Source organism: Pinus tabuliformis, chromosome Q (assembly GCF_031772625.1).
Source record: "Pinus tabuliformis cultivar Carrire ecotype Pingquan chromosome Q, CPIR1, whole genome shotgun sequence".
Classification (NCBI taxonomy): Eukaryota; Viridiplantae; Streptophyta; class Pinopsida; order Pinales; family Pinaceae; genus Pinus; species Pinus tabuliformis.
In genome coordinates this window covers 1,119,815,821-1,119,840,126 of record NC_142296.1, presented here as the reverse complement: position 1 = coordinate 1,119,840,126, position 24,306 = coordinate 1,119,815,821, and the positions used below count along the sequence as shown (strand labels likewise).

Here is a 24,306-nt window from a genome sequence, read left to right as displayed (position 1 = left end):
TATTGTACCAGATAATAAATAAATATATATGAAATGCACCCTTGCATCACATGTGAGTCAAAAGTTATGTTTTAGGTTTTCCTAAATGAGTGGATTACTTTTAAACAACATGATTCTAATGAAAGCTCTAGGCAGATCAAAATTCAAGAAAAACCCTTTCATTACAGTAATTGTATAACGTGGTAATGAGCTAGGAAATTTAATTAGTATGAAATGGTCTTAAAGTAGGAAATTTAAAACAAAATTAAAGTAGATGATTTTTATAGGAGTCTTTAAACTTAATTTAGTGCATTTGCTTAATAGAACTCTAGATTGCTAGCCCCAAGAGTTAGCTCAATCCGTAAGTCGAGGCCTCGCCATTTGGGAGGTCAGAGGGCCAATTCTCGAAAGCTCTTGGGGTCAGGTCTTGTTATAGGCCGAGGGGCGTCAGCCCTAGATTTTCCCGTGGACGTAGCGCCACTCGCTGACGATTTTCCCTTGGACGTAGCGCCACCCGCTGACCGTGCCGCTTGCTAGCCGAAGGTGTCCGTGAACCACAACATAAAAAAAATAAAAAAAAAAATCAATAAATAAATAAATAAATAAGAAAAAAAAAAGAAAAAGAAAGAAAGAAAAAGAAAAAAAACAGGGGAAAAAGAAAAAGAAAAAGAAAAAAGAAGTCTATATTGCATGGAAGGTTAAACAACTATCCATTATAGTTTCTTTGGCATTGTCCTAGTTTGCTTGAATTTAATGGCAATTATATAAATAATTAAAGGTTTTCTCAACTTTATGATTTTAATTTTTTTAAAATTTCTTTTAAAATATTAGAATTATTTTGTTTTAATTCTTTGTTTTCCATTTTTACTTCTTTTTCTTCTACTTTTAATTGCCTGTTTCAACATGCATTTATACAAGATTCCATTTTGTCAAATCTTTATAATTTTTTACTTTAATTTAACTTTATTTAAACTAAATGGCAAAGAATGCTACTATATAACTTGTTTTAAATTGTATAATATATCTATATATACAAACAATCTAACTGAACACGAAAAAAAAACCATTATATATATTTTTTTATTTTTTTATTTCTAACCATCATTTACATAAATATTAAACCTACTTTTCATAAATATAAATATTAAACCTACTTTTCATAAATATATAACGTGGACTTTTAACTAACACTTTTTTATATAAAAAATTAAGTTGCACACCTAAGTTTTAAGATAACATTATAGGAATTCGTAAATATAAGACTTTTTATATGTAGATTAAAAAACTTGAATTATGAACTTAATGGGAAGAAGACATTGTTTCGTTATATGTACAACTGATTTTGGTTGATTTAAAAGTCACAGACACATCGATGGTCTAAAATCAAGTGTTAAAATCCCACCTACTTGTAAGTTTGAATTATTTATATGTCATTACTTTAGGTAAAGTGTTGGTGAAATATAATCTAGTCCCTAAAGTATAATCATTAAATCATTACACAATAGGAAGGTAAAATGTGAACTAATGAAATTTAAAATAAATAAATTAAAACATTATTAAAAAAAATTAATGTCAAAATTTGGAGAAGTTGCTAATTTTTTTTAATAAAACAAATTAATAAACATTCCAACTAAAAACTGAACACAATATATATCTTGCTACTTATACTTATAGCAAGTATAATAATAATATTCATTCAATTAAAAAATAATAAGCGAAATGCAATTAAAATAATTATAGATTCAATTAATTTGCTATATTGTAAATTTGTTTTTATTAATAAATATCACATTAAAATAATTCATAGTTGATATTTCATAACATATAATTAACATAAAAAATAATAAATTTAATTAATAAATATATATAGTCAATTGAGTTTAGCCTTGGCACTTAGGATAATTGTTATGATCTTCTTCCCTACCTACGTTCAAGTGTCACAGTTTGACTTATCATAATTGTTATGATCTTCTTCCCCACCTACATTCAAGTGTCATAGTTTGACTTATCATAGCTCTCGAATAGAGTAATTATGGGCATACATACACCATATAAATCAAAATAATGATTACCTAGTATTTCTCTAGTCCATGTGGTACTAGGTGAGAAAATCATGGAGAGGAATCAAATAAAATAATGATTATATGGAATGACATTGGTCAAATTGATGAGAGGAATCACATTGGTCTAGTTGTCGGCTCTTCTAGTTGGGGAGAGCAAATCATCAAGAAAAACCAAATAAAATAATGATTATTTCTCTAGTAAAATAAACCATATAAATTATAATAATGATTATGTTGTGACATCAAATGAAATCAAATAAAATAATAATTACCTGGTAACATGGTACTAGGCGAAGAAATCATTGAGAGGAATCACACAAACCCACTTGCAAATTCCTCTAATAAAAAAATATATAAATTAAAATGATGATGGCAAGAAAATCATCATCAAATAATATTCATACAATGTTCGACCTACTTCATGAATGAGAGGGAACGACGTCGGGAGCTCGGATTAGGGTTCTGAGAAAAACTTCGACGGCGCAGACTGCACAGCACTGGACCCATTCACGGGCTGGACCGAAACACCTGTATCGCAACAGCGCTGCAGGGTACTAGAGCAGCACAATGGAATCTCCTCAGGGGAGGGCGTCAGAGCCCTCCCCTTCGCAGCACGGTCCTGAGCAGGCATTTGTCTTTGGATCTGTCGATAAGGAGGTTTTGAATAAAGAGAATAGGCAACAGCACGGAAACAAGGAGATAGGAGGTCGGAAGGACAAAGCCAGAGTCACACAAGATGGAGAGGAAAAACCAGAAGAAGGTCTGAAAGTATCCTCGACAACATGCAAGCCTATAGCCAAAGAACGGCCCCGAATAGAGCTGTCGGGACACAAGATTGACAAGCGAATAGAATACATGAGGGATCATGCCCTTATTGGGAAGTTTATAGGGTTTTGGCCGACAGAAAAAGCCTTATACGGATGGATAGCGGCGAAGTGGAAACCCAAAGGAGATGTTACTCTGCAGCTAGGGCCGAAAGGCTTCTTTACAACGATTTTCTTCTGTCTAGAGGACAAATACAGGATTTTGGGAGCTGGGCCCTATTTTTTTAACTCACCAGGTCTATATTTGACGGAATGGATACCAAGATTTAACCTGGATAAGGAAGATCTCACTTGGGCACCAGTTTGGATCAGAATGTACTCACTTCCAGATGAATATTGGGACGAGGACATTCTCAAAGATATAGGAAACGGATTGGGGGAATACATCAGGGCGGCAGAAGAAACAAAAATGCGCAGATACACTTCCTATGCCCGCATCTGCGTCTTCATGCGCCTGAATGAAGCTCTGCCAGAATCGGTAAGTCTCTCCCATCGTGACGAAGAATGGATTCAACCTCTAGACTATGAGCATGTCCCCTTTCGCTGCAGAAAATGCCATGCTCTTGGGCATCTATTCCGGGACTGCCCTCTGAATGCCAAAGCCAATACTCCTGATCCCTCCGAAACCCTAACCCAGGACGGCTTCACCAAAGCCCCTAGCCGAAAGCGAGCGCACAAAAAACCCACAAATGGGAATAAACCCCAGCAAAATAACACCCATGGCCCAGCTACTAAGAACAGCTTTGAAATTCTTGCTCAGACCTCTGATGAGCAACCCCCGATCTCCGAGACCAGCCCTGCTCCTCCTTCTTCCTCCTCCCATCCCCCTCCCTCAGCTTCCCCCTCCAAACTCCAAACCCCCATTATCCTTCCAGCAAACCTCAGAGAAGGACAGAAAGAGACGGCAGGGAAACACAAGGATATGGAAGTCGATGGAAAGACAGACCCCCCTCAAGGCTCAGAGATTAATATGGAAGGAAGCAGCCAAGTGCAACAGATGGAAGAAGAACCAGAAAGCATAGATCTGAACGGCCTAGACATTCTAGAACTAGAACTTGCATGCAAAAAGAAAGCATACGACAGTATACCAGAGAATCAACTCAACAAGCTGGAAGTGGTCATTTCGAGGGCCTATCATCAGCATCAACTTGGGATACAGCCAGGAAGTCATTGGGATGGAAGCCTTCCCCCAAAAGACACCAAAAAGAGAGGAAGAAGAACAGATCTTCAGCGAACGATCGAGATTGGGAAAATCCTGGTAGACTCAGGCAGGTATGCTAAATTGACGAAGTACTACAAGCCCTCTATTAATAGTTGAACCATGAAGCTAGTATCATGGAACCTAAGAGGGCTCAATAGCCCTGGAAAACTCAGAATGTTAAAAAACATGATTAAAATGGAAAAGCCGCAACTGTGCTTTCTCCAGGAAACCAAATGTAACAGCTCCACATTAGGCAGCATACTCTCCAAAGCATGGCCAGGTTGTCGCTCGGTAGCGGTAGATGCCTCTGGAGCTTCAGGAGGGCTTGCTATCGCATGGAATACGCAAGCGTTAACTCTCTCAGATTTTCACGCTTCTCATCACCTCATCCAGGCAGCCTTCCACATTCTTGGCACAAATATTTATGGCAACCTATCAAATGTATACTTCCCGCAGGATACAGGAAGCAAAATCGCGCTTCTCGATACCATAGAAGCTCTGAACAACAACAGGAGGCACCCGCTATGGATTATTGGAGGGGATTTTAACATGATTACCAAGCTAGAGGAGAAGATCGGGGGAAGAAATAGAATGGAACAAGAAAATGCCCACTTCAAGGACTTCATCCAGAATACCTCTCTCATAGATATGCCTTTCTGTAATGGTACTTTCACATGGAGCAATCGCAGGGCTGGTAAGCATCAAATTGCATCCAAACTGGATCGCTTCCTCATATCAGATAATGCGGTTCATCTCGGAGGAGATATATCAGCTGCTATACTTGCGCATACAGGTTCGGATCACTGGCCGATTGCCCTCCAATGGCAAAGACCAGGTGACTTAACTAGAAGACCCTTCCGCTTCGAAGAGTTCTGGCTCTCGCATCCCACGTTTAAAGACTTTGTTAAGACTACATGGACATCCTTCATCCCACCAGAAGGGTCCAAAATGTATCAGTTCCAACAGAAGCTCAGGTTTTTAAAAAATCACCTAAAGAGATGGAATAGGGAGACCTTCGGAAACATCTTTAAAGCGCAACAAGACCTAAACCAGGAACTGACGGAACTCCAACAAAAGATAACCACAGAGGGGCACACTGAGGTGACTCTGGAACAGGAACGACGCATCCATAGCCAACTTGAGGAAAGGAGAAAGCAGGAGGAAATTTATTGGAAGCAAAAATCCAGAATCAGATGGTTGAAGGAAGGAGAGCGAAATACCAAATTCTTCCACAGAACCACGGTTCAAAGAAGAATGCACAACAGCATCCCTTTCATTCAAAAGCAAGGGGGGGCAAAAGTAGAAAAGCATGAGGAAATTGAGGAGGAATTCCTCAATCACTTCAATCATGTCCACCAAGAGCCTGAAGGAGACAGGCGACATGCTATTGAAAGAATAACCAACAATGTGCCAAAGCTCATCACGGAGGAACATAATGAGCTTCTCCTTCGCCCTATTCTGTCCCAGGAGGTGGATGAGGCAATGTCCCAGCTTAAGGAAGGAAAAGCCCCTGGCCCGGATGGATTCACCACCACGTTCTTTCACACCTTCTGGGAGATGATAAAACTGGAGGTCTGGCAAATTGTAGAAGAATCAAGAGCCCTCCGTTGGCTGCTTCCCTCTCTCAATTCTACCTTCATTGCCCTCATCCCTAAAGAGGAGGATTCAATCACCCCTGACAAATTTAGGCCGATTGCTCTCTGCAACGTCATTTACAAAGTCATATCTAAAGTTATTGCAAATCGGTTAAAGCCCCTCTTGCCTCTGCTCATCTCTCCGGAACAGTCGGGGTACGTGGAAGGGAGACAGATCATGGATGGCATCCTCCTCACGCACGAGATAATACACTCCCTCAAGCAATCAAAGCAGGCAGGTATGATTCTCAAGCTGGATCTCTCTAAATCTTTTGATAAACTTAGCTGGACTTACATTCATCAAATGCTAGAAGCCTTTGGATTTTGTTCTATGTGGATCCGCTGGATCATGAGTCTAATTACTTCCACACACTTCTCCATCCTTGTGAACGGAATCCCCTCCCACCCCTTCAAACCTTCCCGAGGAATTAGGCAAGGGGACCCCCTATCCCCCTTCCTCTTTGTTCTAATGGCTGAAGGTCTAGGTCGTCACATCAAACACGCCCTCCACTCTCATCAGCTCAAAGGTCTCTCTGTTCACAACACCCCTGCAACCTCTCATCAGCAGTTCGTTGATGACACCATGCTATTTGGCTACCCTTCTGTCCAGGAAGCCTCGTGCTTAAAAACCCTGCTCAATGATTTCTCTGAAGCTTCAGGCACCAGTGTCAACTGCTCCAAATCGCAGATCTTTTTCTTTCACACTCCTCCATCTGTCAAGACAGCGGTCACTCGTATCCTGGGATTTCCCACTGCTACCCTTCCCTCCAAATACCTTGGAGCCCCCCTAACTGCTTCAGCCATAAAGCACTCCTCTTGGCGAACTCTCATTGAGAAGCTTGAATCCCGTCTTAACCTTTGGACGTACAGAACTTTGAATTTGGCCAGTCGTGTGGTGCTCATCAAGTCAGTCCTTCAGGCAATGCCTCTTTATCTGTTCTCAATCCTTGCAGCGCCGAAATGGGTATTAAAAAGAATCAGGAACCTTCAGCGTGGCTTCCTATGGGGCAGCTCGGCAACTAACCGTAAATGGGCACTTGTAAAATGGACCACTGTCTGCATGCCCAAAGATAAAGGTGGCATTGGGCTGAGAGACCCAGAGCATAGCAACTCCATTATGAGCGCCAAAATTTGGTGGCAGTGGGTCACTAACCCAGAAAAACCTTGGGTCAAAATATGGACAGCCAAATACGCCAATAACAGACCTCAGGAAGAGCTCATCAGATTCACTCCTACTGACAAAGGTTCGCTAATCTGGAATGCTGCCAAACAGCACTTCCAGTTAATTCAGCAGCACAGCTTCTGGGAAGTAAGGAACGGTCAGACGGCAAGATTCTGGACAGATGCATGGAACCAGATGCCAAATCTCACTCGTGTTCTTCATCCATCTCTGGAATTCAATAGGCAGGAGCAGCAGCAAGAAAAAATCCGACAGTTTTGGATGCAGGAGACGGAGCACGGATTCAGAAAATGGAAACAGGGTAATCAGCTACTCAATAATACAAACCTCCGGGAGGCTGAGGAGCTGGAGAAGGAGTTACGGAAAAGAAGCATTAGACATGACGAAGGCAGTGACATCCTTAGATGGGGATACCAACCAAAAGGTACCTTCACCACATCAGAGGCTTACAAAATCATATGCATTATCACTACCCCTTCTGATCCAATCTGGAGCAAAATCTGGGGTCTTGGATCCTGGCCCAAAGTCTCTTATTTCCTATGGTTGGTAGGACATAAAAGAATCCTCACATGGGATAAACTAAGGAGTAGAAACTTTCATGGTCCATCCATCTGTCATAACTGCAATCAAAATGAGGAAACTCTCCAACACCTCCTCGACACATGCCCATTAGCCAATCAGTTATGGGAAAAGGTGAGCTTCAGATGTCAAAAAAGATGCAAAATGGAGAACGACATAACCAACTCCATAAGACAATGGCCACAGAACCCTTACAAAAGCGAGCTTCTCAACTGTCTGTGGAACATAATACCGGGGCTCATCCTATGGAGCATCTGGAAGGAAAGGAACAAACGTATATTCAAAAACCAGCGCTCTTCGATCGAAGATATATGGAATAGGCTATGTGGGAATCTCAAAGAAACGTTGATGTTACGATCCTGGACACAGGAGGATCTTCCTTCTCTAAACAATGAGAAAGGCATCCTAGACAACTGGCAACTGCATCTGCCTCAGGAACTACACAAGAACTGCCCTTCCAAAAGCAGCATCACAGACAAAAGCTTCTGGACCGCTCCCCCTAAGCATTCTTATAAGCTCAATTTTGATGGGGCCTCCAAAGGCAATCCTGGAATGGCCGACTTTGGAGGAATTCTGAGGAATCATGAAGGCACTCCCCTGCAGATATACTTTGGAAACATAGGGTGGGATACCAATAACTCAGCTAAAATAGAGGGACTTTGGCAAGGGCTCCTTCTCGCTTGGAATCTCAACTTTCAACCCCTGATCGTGGAAGGAGACTCCCAGATCCTTATAAACATGGCCAAGCACCTCCAGAATGGCTCTCAAGCAAGGAAAGTCGCAGCCAGTTGGAGGCTCGAAGCAAGGCTGGAGGCCATCGAACAAGCGCTTCGCAGTAACAGGGCTATTTCCTTCAATCATATAAAAAGGGAAGGCAACAAGGTCGCTGACCTCCTGGCTAACATAGGGGTGGAAAATGAGCATACCCTTCTCACAGGAAACACGACTATTATTCCAAATAATGTCCAGGCTCAGGAATGCGCTAGCCTGGTCCAAAGAGATGCTGCTTCCCCGGATGCGGGTGACACGACAGGCGGTAATGAGGAGCCACATGCTAGTCATGTGCTGCCTCAGGTTTAAAGCTGGCAATCAATGCGAGGATCGCCACCAAGGAATAAAGGGTAGGGCGAATAGGGGAAACCATTCAATGCTCCGTCCGGGTTATTGGATCGACTGCAGCGAGCAGTTATGGCGATCGAAGCTTGAGGTGACGATGAAGAGGTTAAAAAAGGTGGCGGGATGGCTCGCCATGCGCTGGTTCATGCTCAGTATTTGGTATTTGGTGTTCAGGCTCTTGCCTGGTCTTTGGCTCTCCGGGAAACAGCTCTTGCTGTCCCCCTGTCTGTTGGGTGCCGTTTCAAGTCTGAAAGGCGGGTTGGGTGCAGTCTCAAGTCTGTTGGGTGCCGTCCGTTCGCCACTGTTCCTATTCCGCCACCCTACTCCGCACTGCTCCTTACCCCTGGTGCTCCTGCAAAGATGGCTAGGGCTCAGCCGTCGAGGATCTGCCCGGGGAGGGTCCTCACGTCCTCCAGTCGAAGAACCCCATTCCCACTGTTGTCGTTGTCGATGCCATGGTATTGCTGAGGCCAACCCCCTCCAAACAAGCTAATTCATGGACTCCTGCAGCCCAGATTCTGACCCAGCACCTATGCCTACCTTTGGTTCTGCCATTTTCACCTTTAGTAGCTCTCTGGACAGACCCCGTATCAATGCCCACGTTTCGGTACTTTTCCTTGAGGAATCTCAGGTTGATGGCGATGGACAATGCAGTAAAGGGAAGCACCTCGGCGAGAGTTCAGAGAACGTCAAGGAGATGCCAGCGGATGCTGCAGAGCATGTTTCCAACCTTCCAAAACCTCAAGAGGTGTCGACATCCAAGGGGGACAATGTCAACATGGATCCCTACCCTTCTGCAGAGGAAATGGAAAAGTATGGCTGGTGCAAGGTGGTCGAGGAGGAGCCGGACGAATAGCTGTCCATCCGCTCAGCATCACATCCTCCAGCGATACTCAGGTCTTGTTTTGGCTTTCTGTTCTTGTCATGTTGTCTTAACGCCTGTTCTTGCTATGTCTTTTGTTGCCCCTGCGTGGGTAATTACTGAAGGTCTTTTGCTGCCCCTGCGTGGGATGAACACTTTTGGTCCAGAGCCCCTGCGCGGGATGTCTAGTTTGAAATGGTTGCATTTTTGAGGTCTAAAGCCCCTGCGTGGGATGTTTTGTTCAGTCATGGAGCCCCTGCGAGGGCTGCCCTTTTGATTCCTCCCAATCCAAAGTGCCACAGGTTGGCCTCTGGTAAAACGACTCTGTGATTGTAAATGTCTTTCTTGTTCCTGTAAATAATAGATTAGTTTTAACGAGAAAAAAAAAATCATCATCAAATAAAATAATTATTACTTGATGGCATGATACTATGCAAAAATCATCGAGAGCACTCAAAAAGAGGTTTAGATCATTTATAGGAATCTAATTTATTGAGGTGTAATAAAAAAAATTTAAATCATCGAGAAGAATAATTTTTTTTACCATTTGCAGAGATTAATACATTAAAAAGAGATTTACATTTTAAAACGTACAATAAAAAAAGAGTTTTACATCTTAAGGGATTGGATACCCTTTGGTGTTTTTTGAGGTTTATATCTTGAAAGATTTAATTTCTAGGTGCACTCAAAAAAAAATTTATATCTTAAGAAATTTGATCACTCAAAAAATTGTTAAATCTCAATTAAAATAAATTTATTATACTTCATAAAATCATCATAAAATTAAAAGATACAAAATTTTCAATTTACTAAATTAATTATATATTTTGAGTAATTTAATGCCTATCCACACTTGATAAATCCTAGTTAATATAAATTTATACTAACTTAATAAATCCAATTTATAAATTTCAAAATCCAAAAAAATGTTCGCTTCACTAATTCAATGTAGGCCTTCACAAAAATATTTTAGATAACTATAATGATTTATAAATTTCAAAAATCCAAAAAATGTTCCCTTCACTAATTCAATTTAGCCCTTCACAAAAATATTTTAGATAACTATATTTTACGTACCTTCTAAAATTCCGGAACCTGGATGAGATTTCAACAAATCTAAGAGGACAAAAACATCTAATTGTGAGACGGCCAATCACCAAACAGAATTTAATTTGTCAACGTCTTTCATTGTTTAAAACTGGAATACACATTTTAACGTGTTGTATAACGTTTATAATGCAAGTAAACTACGTTGCCTTCCAATAGGAAATCTTGAAAAAACTGGACAAAAAGTCTCCACAACTGTTCAACGTGAGTCAGTCATGGATCTGTAATGCGTATGAAACCCTTTCACCTGCGAGCAATTTATTTATAAAAAGAAAACGAAAACCGTCGAACTGCACGCATACGCAAAATCCTTACTTTAAGGTTTACTCAACCAAACCTCAACCAATCCAGTGGGGAAAACCATTCTGTCAACCATGGCCAACGTTAGAAAACTAGTAAAATTTTATCTTCCCAAAACAAAAAGACCAAACATTACCCAACGGTATGTGTCTTCATGTGCAGAAAAGCAATATCAACTCTCTCTGTCTCTATCTAGGAGTTAAAAGACTGTTGAAGTTTGGTTTGGTTTGTGTTGTTGATCAGTATGGAGAAGATGACAGGTGCAACCACAACTCTGCCATTTAGGTAGTTCTTGTTGGAGGTTCTGCACTCTACAAGGTATTAAGAATTTCTATAAAATGGCCAGATACTAGATATCCAGCAAGCTGTCCCTCGGTCAAACATCAGTTCTCCAGCTAAGAGAGTCTGTATTAGTCTGCCAAAATGGACAAACTTCTTATTTTCGTAGCGATTTTTCTGGTGGCTTTGGCATCCATTCCTGCCATTCCTGCAGAATTTCCAACTCCATTGTTGTCTGTAGATTATTACGAGAAGTCATGCCCCCTTGCAGTTCCCATTGTAAGCCAGGAGATGCAATTAGCAACGTTGAAAGAAGCTCGTATGGCAGCTTCCATACTTCGTCTGCATTTTCACGACTGTTTTGTTCAGGTATTCTGTTTGTGTGTAAATCGCATTTTAAAATTTATTAATTCATTTATATACATACATGATGATGAATCTCTAGATTTGGGTTGACGGTTAGATATACGAGGTATTTAACTCCATACGACAGGAGCCTACTCAAACTCATTACAATGGACCAAGTAAAAAAGATAACATTCCATTGTAGTCGAATTCCAAAATATTAATCTTATTTTACTTCTGAGCTTTAGTCATTACTAGCATATTTGGAATTAATGCAGGGCTGCGATGCGTCTGTACTGTTGGATGACACACCAACGTTTAAAGGCGAGAAAACAGCAAATCCAAATGTAAATTCGATCAGAGGATTTGAAGTTATAGATGCCATCAAGGAAAGACTGGAGACTGCGTGCCCCGGTGTTGTGTCTTGTGCCGACATACTTGCCCTCGCTGCCCGAGATGGAGTAGTACTGGTATACCATCTTCATATTAATAATCATAGCCTATTAAATATAACATCCATAGATCCAGTGTTAACTTTGTTATACATCCATCTCAACTATATTTTCTGTTTCTCAGTCTGGAGGCCCATACTGGGACGTTCCCGTGGGAAGAAAGGACTCCACAACTGCCAGTTTGGTGGAGGCGAACACCAATATTCCCACGCCCAATGCAACTATCCAGAATCTCATTGGAAAGTTTTTATTGCAAGGCCTGTCCGTCACAGATATGGTGGCCCTGGTTGGTAAGTGAATGTTGATCCTAGATTCTAGGAATATTTCTAATCAGAGGATTAATAAAATGGTTAAACAATTGATTACTCCCTTTATTATTAGATTTCAGGATATTTTCTAAATTTACAATTACTCTCTTTATTATTAGATTCCAGGATATTTTCTAAATTTACAATAAAACATAAGGGTGCCTCTAAGTAAACGCCATGCTTTTATCATTAGTTTTTTGAAATTTACAATTAATATAAAGATAGTGATTTCATTTTGCTAAACTTAACTCAATTGAAAATTTTGAAAAATCTGCTTTCCATTTTACTAAAGCTAACTCAATTATAGAAATTCTGAAGTATTCAAAAAAAACTTGATAAATGGTAACAAAATCAAATAATTGATTTAAATATTCCAAAATCTGCAATTGATATACAGTTAATGTTAACATTTCTGGGGTGCCCATTGTTCACAGGGGGGCACACAATTGGACAAGCTCGATGCACAAGTTTTAGGCAAAGGCTTTATAATGACCAGAGTGCAGGTAATGAACTTTATTTATCTGGATTGAAAGCGACCTGCCCTGCATCTGGTGGAGATGACAACTTGTCACCCTTGGATCATGTAAGCCCCACGCTGTTCGATAATTCATATTACATTAACTTGGTGAATGGAGAAGGGCTCCTCCCCTCTGACCAAGAGATGTATACATATGGCCTGGCGAGCATAACGGCGCTTATTGTCAAAGAGTATGCCACTGACCCTCTCGGATTTGCCAAGGACTTCTCGGACTCAATGGTGAAGATGGGAAATATAGTGAATCCTGTAACACTACTGACCGGTGAAGTGAGGAAGAACTGCCGCATCGTCAACCAATAAGGGTTTTATCTGTTAGATGCATTCACAATTAATATCAATAATTGGGAAGAATAAAAGAGTGAATACTCTATAGGAACGTTGCTTCTTCATGACAGCAAATATAATTCTGTCTCTGATTTGCCCTGATTCTTTGCAAAAGGATTGTAATATTTTTTTTTATGGTGTTTTCTTCAATGGAAATGAAATTTATTATTACGTTTCGCTATTGCATTTGAGTAAAAGATAAAAGATAAACTACCATCATCTATAGGAAGGTGTAGTTTAATTTTTCTGTGATGTGGTTTTGGTTTTTCTTAGGGGAATATTGCGATAAGTTTTTAAGGGTTTTTCTTGGTTTATTTAAAATATATAAATAAATTTAAATATATGAAAAATTAAGATGATGTATATTTTATATTTTATATTTTAATTTTTTATTAAATTTTAAATAAAATTAGGAAAAATTTATTGAAAAAAAATTAAAATTAATAAAAATTAAACAATGTCTTATAAAAAGATAAATTTAAAAAAATATGATTTCAATGTTGCAGTTAGTTGTTATATTTTTTGGAGATTTTTTTAGTCTATTTTTCTACTGAAAGATTGGTTAGAATAACAAGTTTGAGTTGTGAGCTCTACATAATCCAAGTGTTTTAGAATTTTTCAAAATACTGAATTCATATATATATATAAATAATGAAAAACGAATTTTAAATAACAAACATTAAAATTTAGCTTAAATTTCAAAAATTCCAAAAATATAAACACCATTAACTTTTTTTTATTAAAACAATATTTTTTATTAAAACAATTTTCTTTTTCAAATCACTATAGTTATAGATTTATCTCCTTTTCTAAACAGCCGCATTCATTCAGCTCTAAGTACGTGAGATAAACTAGACGGAATTAAAGTGTATATAGGTAAATCTAAGAAAACAATGTTTTGAATATGTATAGCCTCGGTGGTTAAGAGAGTTTAATGATAACCTTCTCACCCTAGTTCAAGTCCCATGACATGAATATATTGATAATCTTGAAAAAAAATAATTATATAAAACTATGCCACGATTCTTCAGTACTTGAAAAAATAAATAAATAATTTTTTCCTAAAAAACTGTAGATCATTAATAAAAAGTCATCTCGTTGTTACTGCTATCTCCAGTTAATTCCGAAGAAAAACATCCACATAAAATGCATCCACATAAAATGGGGACTTATGAGGACTTACGGTATTATTATTATTTTTTTTTTAATAAAGAAATCACTTGAAATGTTTAAATAAATAATTTTTTCCTTAAAAACCGTAGATCATTAATAAAAAGTCATCTCGTTGTTACTGCTATCTCCAGTTAATTCCGAAGAAAAACATCCACATAAAATGCATCCACATAAAATGGGGACTTATGAGGACTTACGGTATAATTTTTTTTTTTTTTTTTAATAAAGAAATCGCTTGAAATGTTAAAATACCTTTTTACTTTTCAAATATGTTTTATATTTTTTTAGTTTATTAGCATTCAATTATCATCCCGTCCTGGTAATTCCTCTTTTAGCCTATTATATAAAACTATGGAACCTTGCTTGGTTCCTACTGTATGTCTCAATATTGGGTTTTTCTTACGAAGTGTTATCATTCCGGTCTTTCTTAGAAACTTGGAATCACATTAGCACATTATATAAAACTATTGAACCTTGCTTAGTTCCTAGTGTATGTCTCAATAGTGGGTTTTTCTTACCGAGTGTTATTGTATCTCCCTTACTAGTATGGAACATATAACCTTTCCGGTCTTTCTTAAAAACTTGGAATCACATTCTCGTTATCTCCCTTACTCGTATGGAACATATAACCATTCCGTTCTTTCTTAAAACTTGAATCGCATTCTCGTTATCATATATTTTCATCACACTAAACTTTGGTTCACCTTATAACCATCCTAAGTTTTTGTTGTATGACTTGCCATTTGTAAATTCCTATGACACTTATATATATCTGTAATATTTTGTTACGTTCGCCCTGTGGTATTTGGATGTGTTTGATTAACGGATGAAATATTCATGTATAATTGTCGATTTTATGTTAACGCATTTACCATATTTCTCATGGTTCTGGATCTTAAGATCCAACAGTCGGTGACGAAGGTCCCACTAATGAGGTTCCCTCCTATCTACATGGGAAGGTTTGTTGGCATTCTCAATGCTGTCGATCTTTACACAGCTTCAACAATGGAGATTTGGCGGCAGGAGGTTAGGGTAACTACATGCCCAAACCTTATCGTTGCTACCTCATTCGCATGGTGCGAAGAATCAGGATGGCTACAACTTTACTGATATTTTTTTTTCGATTTTATTGGTAAATCCTCGGTCCTCACCCACAAAAATCTTTCTAACTTTGTCTCCGGCTGACGGCCTCACATTCTTGGCAACATTTTCCAAAGCAAGGTTCTTGCTTTAGTGTTTACCCAAAAAAATAAAACTAATGTTGATTAGAGGATTGCTCTTCTCAATATTACATTGGAGATATCAGTAATAAATTATGACTACACTAAACTAAATTGGACTAAGTGAAACTGAACTAGGACTCTTGGATGGACAGTTTTGACACCTAGCAGGTGGTTGAAATTAGATTCTCCAACACTACTCCTTAAGTAACCACATAAAAATTTAATTAAGATGTCTCCTAGTCTATGTCTCAATTAGGCTTACAATTTAAAAAAATTGACACTTCAACTATATTTACTTATTTTCTTGTCTTCTTCTGAATCATGTACCTTTTAAATTGTTTCAATGTTTTTTCTTGTTGTAGGCTTTAAATTTCAGTTTCATCATTTGTTGGTGTAGGTTTTCCATTTTTCCAAGCTGTCTAAGAATGTCTTGGAGCTCTTCAAAAAACAACTTGTATGTGGGTTGTTGCCACATATTATCTTCTATTGTACACTTTTCATCATAAATCTACTACAACATAGTATGAAAATACAATTTTATCTTTTCAAAATTCCAATTCCTAAAAATTTCATTGATGTGTTCATCATGCATGTTGTCTTCAACATTCATTTCTACAACGTCTATGCAAACCTTATCAAGGCATGGTGTTGTAGGCCATGCTTCATGGAACTTTAACTCTCCTTCATAATTGTTATGTGTACCTTCACATTGGAAATCAATGTTAGAATTAAAAATATTTGCAGAACCACATTGGTTATGTTCCTTCTGATATGTGATGAGAGCTTTCTCCTGTTATGTTTCCTTCTCTACCTATGCCTCTGTTTCTATCTCTTTCTTCTCTTTGTGGGCTTCATTCTTTGTCTCTATCTCTGCCTTTGTCTCTGTCTCTTACACTTTTGTACTAACCTGTTCTACTTCAAACATGTTGTCTTCCACTTGGTTTTCAGACTGAAGTGGGTTTTTCTCACTGAATAATGTCATGTCAATTTGGTGTTTCTGTTGCATCATCTGCAACCATCCATCTTTAGCCAATAATTCCTCATCAAAATTTACATCAACAATATTAATTGTTGGATTCACCATAGCATTGATTGCTTCAATGACAACTTCATTGTCATCAACAAGATTTATTGTCGGATTCACGAAATTGTTATCAGCAAGCTCTTTTGCTAGAATCACCAAATTGTTATTAGCAAGCTTTGTTGCTAGAATCAACAAATTTTCGTCCACTTACAGCTGTCCATAGTGGGATTCACCAAATTCTCCATCTTCAACTAGACTAGTCCCCTTTACATGAAAAATCCTCTTAAAGGTATCCCACGCTTCCTTGGATGTCTTAATTTCGTTCATTCTAGTTGTTGCTTCAAATCTCTTAGTCTCTTGGCTTTTCTCATTTGTTGAATGGCTGGCTCACTACGATTCAACAAGCAAAATGAACTGCAGACATCGAGTTGAAATTAAAGGAGAAATTTTGTTTCACAGTTGTATGTGTGTCTTAGTTTAGACTTAGTTTCTATTTTCTATGAGATAGTTTTGATCTCCCTAAATTGAATGTAAACTTTTTTATTTTTCATTTCATGATCAATGGGATAGAGCAATACTGCTTGGGCAGTCTCCAAGTATAGCTTAGCTCACTTGAGAGCTGCTAGTTTCAGTTTGTAAGTTCCTTTCTAATTTTACTTTCCATTTTCTATCATGGTGTTTTGATCTCCCTAAATTGAAAGTAAACTTATTTATTTTTGATTTCATGATCAATGGGATAGAGCAGTATTGCTTGGGCAGTCTCCAAGTATAGCTTGGCTCACTTGTGAGCTGCTAGTTTCAGTTTGTAAGTTTCTTTCTTCTTTCTAATTTGACTTTCCATTTTTTATCATGGTATCGGAGCACAAAGAAGAAGCTTTGTGTGAGTTGGGTCTGTGGTGAGTTGAGCCTTTATGGCTAAGATTGGAAAGAGAGTAAGCCTCCTTTGCTAGTGAGTGCAGGTGAAGCTATTGTTGGAGGCGATAGAGGATCGCAAGAGGAATTTCTCAAGGACAGGCTCGAATTGAAGATTGCAGGTGAGAGGTATGTTGGTACAATTTTTTTTTTGTGTGATAGAGCGTTTATTTTTCTGAATAAACCTGATCAGTGCGCCCTGAACAAAGAGAGGTTGTGTTGATCAACGCTGGAAGTACATATGGAAAGCGTGCTGATCATCGCCGATGGTCAGTGCTACTCCAGCGCTAATGGTGAAAATTTATAGAAATTTTCATCAGTGCGATCTACAACAAGGTGAACTAGCGCTAGTGTTTTTTGCATGTTAGAGGTGGCTCGATACCAAGTGTACCTATGTTGGTTGTCCTATCCAACGTTTTTTTTTGTATGTTGAAGGTCATCTATCTAGAGTTGGATCCATAGCACCCAAATCTGCAACTGTTGGAGGAACCAGAGGTGGATCTGTAGATTGGCTGTTGAAGGATCTGGTGTCATTTCCATAGATCGATTGTTCGAGGATTTGGTGTTGGATCCATAGATTGACTGTTGGAGAAATTGGTGTTAGATCCGTAGATAGATTGTTGGAGGATCTGGTGTTGGATCCGTAGATCAGTTGCTAGATTACTAGATCTATAGATTGGACCAATGGATCTGTTATTAGAGTCATGGATCTATTGATCAGGCAAGCTACTAGAGGTGCTTATGAATTAAAAGCAGGGCATTGTTGAAATTGTTTTGTCATAATGAATAATTACATTGCAGAGGCATACCTGAATGAGAGCAATAAGATTGATGGGTCAAATTACGCGAACTGGAATTTCAAGGTGCAGACATTGCTCGAGGGTTCTAGTGCGTGGACAATTACAGTCGGTGGTGCCACAACCGCATCAGTTCAAGATTGGGAAAAGAGGGAAAATAAAGTGAAGTTGTTGTTGAAGATGTCGGTAAAAGATAACATAATCCCTCATATCCGAGAATGCAAAACCGCTAATGAGATTTGGGTGACACTCAAGGATTTGTATGAAACGAAAAATAAAAATCATGTGTTGTTTCTGAAGAGTAAGATTCTTTCCATTAGAATGGAAGAGAATGAATCCGTTGTTGCATTCATCTCATAGATTAAATAATTAAGAGACAAGTTAGGCAACATAGGGGAGAAAGTGTCCAACAATTACCTTAAATGGCATGACAGAGGATTATCAAATGTTCATTACAGGGCTTGCAACAAGGGAGAAAGCTCCCACCTTTGAAGAGTTGACATGGATTTTGATGTAGGAAGAAGAGAGACATAAGAATCTGAAGCCTCAAAATGAAGATATGGAATTGGTGGAAAATAAAAAGTTGTTCAAAGGGAAACCAGGAGGAGGACATAAAAGCGATGGCCATCTCAGAAAAATCCATTTCAAGATGTGTCATTGGCTAAAAATGATTCAAGAATTAAGTGTTTTTACTGTGGCAGAACTGGTCATATTGTTAGAGACTCTTACAAAAATAAGAATCATGAAAACAGACATAGACACAAATGCATACATGACATTTTGTTTGTGAAGATATGAATCATGATCTTAAATTATTTGTGTTTGATGTTGCTCTTTCTGTGGAGACCAATGAGGCTGGAACTTTGTTTTTGGATTCTAGAGCATCCACTCATATGACATGTAATAAACACTAGTATGAAAATTTTAAGGAGACCAGCAATGGTGCTAACATCTACCTAGGAGATGACAGAGCATATTAGATTAAAAGGAATGGAGATATCCATGTGATATTGCCTAGTGGTAATATCAGGCGCATCTAGAATGTCATATATGTGCCTGGTATTAAAAATAATTTGATCTCTGTCTCCATAATTACAGATCAGAATTTATAGGTAGAATTTTTGAAAACTTATTGTGTTATAAAGGATTTGCTAGTTCATCAGAAGCAATATGCATCAGGAGTATGAGTTGGATACCTAAATAAGTTGAATGTTACAAGCATGCCACATCAAGCCATAACTTCAACGACTATGACAAGAGAGAATCTTTGGCATCAAATGTTTGGTCACATCAACCTTCATGATTTATTGTTGCTAAACAAGGTATGGTTGATGGAATTCCTATTTTAAGAAATGAACATTTTGATTGTGAAGGATGTGAACTTGGAAAAATGCACAAGCATAAATTTCCCTCTAGCTTAAATTGCAGAAAAAAAATATACTTGAACTTGTGCATATTGATACTTGTGGACCTATGCAAATAAGGTCCTTAGGTGGCACTTACTATTTCTTGTTATTTATTGATGACTGCACAAGGTATACCTAGGTATACTTTCTTAGAAGGAAAAGTGATGCTTTCGAGTACTTTAAAGATTTAGGAATTTGGCTTAAAAACCGACAGGGAAAGTCACTAAAATTCTCTGCTCAAAACAAGGAGACAAACTTCAGAAATTCATCAAGTACTGTAGAGATCTTGGAATAACACAAAAGTTTATAGTACCCCACCCTCCGCAATAGAATGGGGTTGCAGAGAGAAAGAAGAAAACTCTAATGGAGTGTGCACGTAGCATGATGAAAGGTAAGAACCTATCCAATGGTTTTTGGCCAGAAGCAATTAGTACTGCAATTTACATAAAGAACATAAGCCCAACTAGACGTCTTCATCTCAAGACTCCATTTGAGGCTTTGTATGGTTTTAAACCTGCAATCCATCACTTGAGAGTATTTGGTTCTAAAGTTTTTGCACAGATTCCTAAGGAAGATAGGAAGAAATTAGATGCTAAAGCTATAAAATGCATATTTTTAGGGTATTGTTATGAGTTCATAACATATAAGATGTGTAATCCATCTACTCACAAGGTATTTGTGAGTAGAGATGTTATCTTCTATGAACATATTGACGAAGGGAATAAGGATAGAAGTTATGAGGAGTGGCACATGCCTTTAGTGATTGATGACAACAATGATGAAGCCAAATAAAATCATTTACAACAACAACAATAGCAGAAAGAGGAATCTAGTGATGTGGATACATTCAGCAGTCAAAGTTCATTCAGAGGTGAGCAAGAAATCACATAGGACATAATCAAGGCAAGTTCTCTACCAAGGAGATCAGGACGACAGATCACTTACCTAAAAGGTACACAGATTATGCTCTTATGACTAGTATTTAAATGTTGTTGAGCCCATGAATTATAATGGAGAAAATCAGTATGATGAATGGAGGTTAGCTATGAAAGAAGAGTATGATTCCATAATTAAAATAAAACCAGAGAATTAGTTGAACTACCAAAAGGAAAAGAGCCCATAGGTTGTAAAAGGATATATAAACCTAAGTTCAAAGCAGATGGTAGTGTAGACAAGTATAAATCTAGGTTGGTGGTCAAAAGGTACTCACAGAAAGAAGGGATTGATTATGAGGAGACTTTTTCTCCTATAGTTAAGTTAAACACTATTAGGATGTTAATAGCTCTAACTACAAAGTACCATTAGAGTTTACACTAGCTAGACGTAAAATCTACTTTTCTAAATGACGAGTTGAAGGAAGAAGTACATTTAACACAACCATAAGGGTTCATTAAAAAGTGGCAGGAACACTTGGTCTGTAAATTAAAAAATGCATTGTATGGGTCGAAACATGCTCCCAAATCTTGGTATGAGAAAATAGACTCTTTCTTCTTACAACATGGTTATAAGATAAGTAAAAATTATGCAAATCTGTATACCACATTTGATTCAAATGGGTAGATTGTGTTGATTTCCTTACACGTTGATTATTTAATTGTTACTAGAAATTCTGATGAATTGGTGTTGGCTACGTGGGCCCTAACTCAGGTTCAACAGTGAGTTTAGCAAAGAAAATCCCGGTACTACTGGCCCTTTCGGCAATAGTCTGCAGAGCGCGGACTGAGGTCTCACCCGAAGTAGTATGGGAGGGTGATGGAACTAGGTTTATGCACCCTAAGGATGTCTTGATGGGGGTTCTGGAGGTTCGCAATCCTAATTTGCGCATTGCGCTGCTTCGCGCAACTTTCTCTTCTTCACAACCTGTGCGAGCCTTTCTGAATACCGTATTATTTTGATTTGATCTTTACTATGCTATCATATTAGTGTTTAACTTAGTTTGTGAGGGCCCAATATTCTTATTACTTGTTCCACTTTTAGATTAGCGCACAGACTTGAAAATAATATAAATGCATAAAGATAACCCGAACATAGAAATATAGATCTACAAACAGGCACACAATATTCTGAATCAATCTTATATTTATTAATACTCAAGTTCAGTTATAGATCTGACTTCGCCCAGTGCACTTAGCTACAGGGGTCCACACACTCAGCTCTGGACTCTACTAGGCCTCTACACACTCAGTTGCAGAACCTCTACCTACCATTATGACCCAATACCTTCAGATCCACTTCTATCTTCTAACCATGCCTTCGCATCTATCTATTACTTATCAAAAATTCAGATTGTCTTTACACTTAGAGCCTTGCTCTATTTATTCAATCCCATGGTCCACGGACCATGGATAGGCCGACATACTTTACATTAAATTATATTATCTTAGGGCAGACAATCCTAGACTCTCGCGCTCTGCACCTGCATTTCATAGGGTATTTGCATTACATTGACAAAAAGTCAGGCTTCAAGCCCCAAAAACATGCTATGGGGTGATCCGCTACCCAACAGGCCCCCAAGAAAATCAACGTGACTCATCCCAAGTCACTCTACTGGTGTGGAAATCTTTGCGTGAAGTTCTTCCAACTGTGTCTGGGCTATGTGAAGGTCCGCAACGCACCATGCTGTCATCGTCTGGATGTGCTCCATTTCTGCTTCTGAATCATCTGCATCTGACTTGATTCTCTACTTTGATGTCGGCTTCTAGTACCTGTGTTTATAGTCATGCACCTTTGTCTGGCTTCTCGGGTTGCAAATACTGTGATTTGTTCGGTTAGTCAGATAGCCAACGCTCCCATGTAGGGCTTTAGGTGACTACCATTTACTCTTATTGGGAAGGGTTTTCCATTAAGTTTGACTAGCTGGACCACACCTCCATCTTCATATTAATAACCATAGCCCTATTAAATATAACATCCATAGATCCAGTGTTAACTCTGTTATACATCCATCTCAACTATATTTCCTGTTTCTCAGTCTGGAGGGCCATACTGGGACGTTCCCGTGGGAAGAAAGGACTCGACAACTGCCCGTTTGGTGGAGGCGAACACCAATATTCCCACGCCCAATGCAACTATCCAGAATCTCATTGGAAAGTTTTTATTACAAGGCCTGTCCGTCACAGATATGGTGGCCCTGGTTGGTAAGTGAATGTTGATCCTAGATTCTACGAATATTTCTAATCAAAGGATAATAAAATGGTTAAACAATTGATTACTCCCTCCTTTATTAGATTTCAGGATATTTTCTAAATTTACAATTACTCTCTTTATTATTAGATTCTAGGATATTTTCTAAATTTACAATTAAACATAAGGGTGCCTCTAAGTAAACGCCATGCTTTTATCATTAGTTTTTTGAAATTTACAATTAATATAAAGATAGTGATTTCATTTTGCTAAACTTAATCGAAAATTTTTAAAAATCTGCTTTCCATTTTACTAAAGCTAACTCAATTATAGAAATTCTGAAGTATTCTAAAAACTTGATAAATGGTAACAAAATCAAATAATTGATTTAAATATTCCAAAATCTGCAATTGATATAAAGTTAGTGTTAACATTTCTGGGTTGCCCATTGTTCACAGGAGGACACACAATTGGACAAGCTCGATGCACAAGTTTTAGGCAAAGGCTTTATAATGACCAGAGTGCAGGTAATGAACTTTCTCTATCTGGATTGAAAGCGACTTGCCCTGCATCTGGTGGAGATGACAACTTGTCACCCTTGGATCATGTAAGCCCCACGCTGTTCGATAATTCATATTACATTAACTTGGTGAATGGAGAAGGGCTCCTCCCCTCTGACCAAGAGATGTATTCATATGGCCTGGCGAGCATAACAGCGCTTATTGTCAAAGAGTATGCCACTGACCCTCTAGGATTTGCCAAGGACTTCTCGGACTCAATGGTGAAGATGGGAAATATAGTGAATCCTGTAACACTACTGACCGGTGAAGTGAGGAAGAACTGCCGCATCGTCAACCAATAAGGGTTTTATATGTTAGATGCATTCACAATTAATATCAATAATTGGGAAGAATAAAAGAGTGAATACTCTATAGGAATGTTGCTTCTTCATGACAGCAAGTATAATTCTGTCTCTGATTTGCCTTGATTCTTTGCAAAAGGATTGTAATATTTTTTTTTATGATGTTTTCTTCAATGGAAATGAAATTTATTATTACGTTTCGCTATTGCATTTGAGTAAAAGATAAAAGATAATCTACCATCATCTATAGGAAGGTGTAGTTTAATTTTTCTGTGTTGTGGTTTTGGTTTTTCTTATGGGAATATTGCGATAAGTTTTTAAGGGTTTTTCTTGGGTTATTTAAAATATATAAATAAATTTAAATATATGAAAAATTAAGATGATGAATATTTTATATTTTATATTTTAATTTTTATTTAAATTTTATTAAATTTTAAATAAAATTAGGAAAAATTTATTGAAAAAAATCTAAAATTAATAAAAATTAAACTATGTCTTATAAAAAGATAAATCTAAAAAAAAATATGATTTCAATGTTGCAATTAGTTGTTATATTTTTTTGAGGTTTTATAAGTATATTTTTCTAGTGAAAGATTTGTTAGAATAACAAGTTTGAGTTGTGAATTCTCCATAATCCAAGTGTTTTAGAATTTTTCAAAATACTGAATTCATATATATATATATAATGAAAAATG

The 24,306-nt window shown here is 37.9% G+C and overlaps 1 protein-coding gene and 1 pseudogene across 1 annotated transcript; both read left to right on the top strand.

Moving 5' to 3' along the window:
• Positions 1 to 11,226: 11,226 nt before the first annotated feature.
• Positions 11,227 to 13,218, top strand: LOC149223450 (peroxidase 11-like). Its single transcript, XM_089383303.1, has 4 exons — positions 11,227 to 11,493; positions 11,748 to 11,939; positions 12,046 to 12,211; positions 12,664 to 13,218. The coding sequence occupies exons 1-4, from the start codon at positions 11,269 to 11,271 to the stop codon at positions 13,065 to 13,067; spliced, it is 987 nt and encodes a 328-aa protein (XP_089239429.1). The 5' UTR covers positions 11,227 to 11,268; the 3' UTR covers positions 13,068 to 13,218.
• A 4,987-nt stretch (positions 13,219 to 18,205) lies between these two features.
• On the top strand, positions 18,206 to 23,611 carry LOC149223449 (peroxidase 11 pseudogene; annotated as a pseudogene).
• Positions 23,612 to 24,306: the final 695 nt, after the last annotated feature.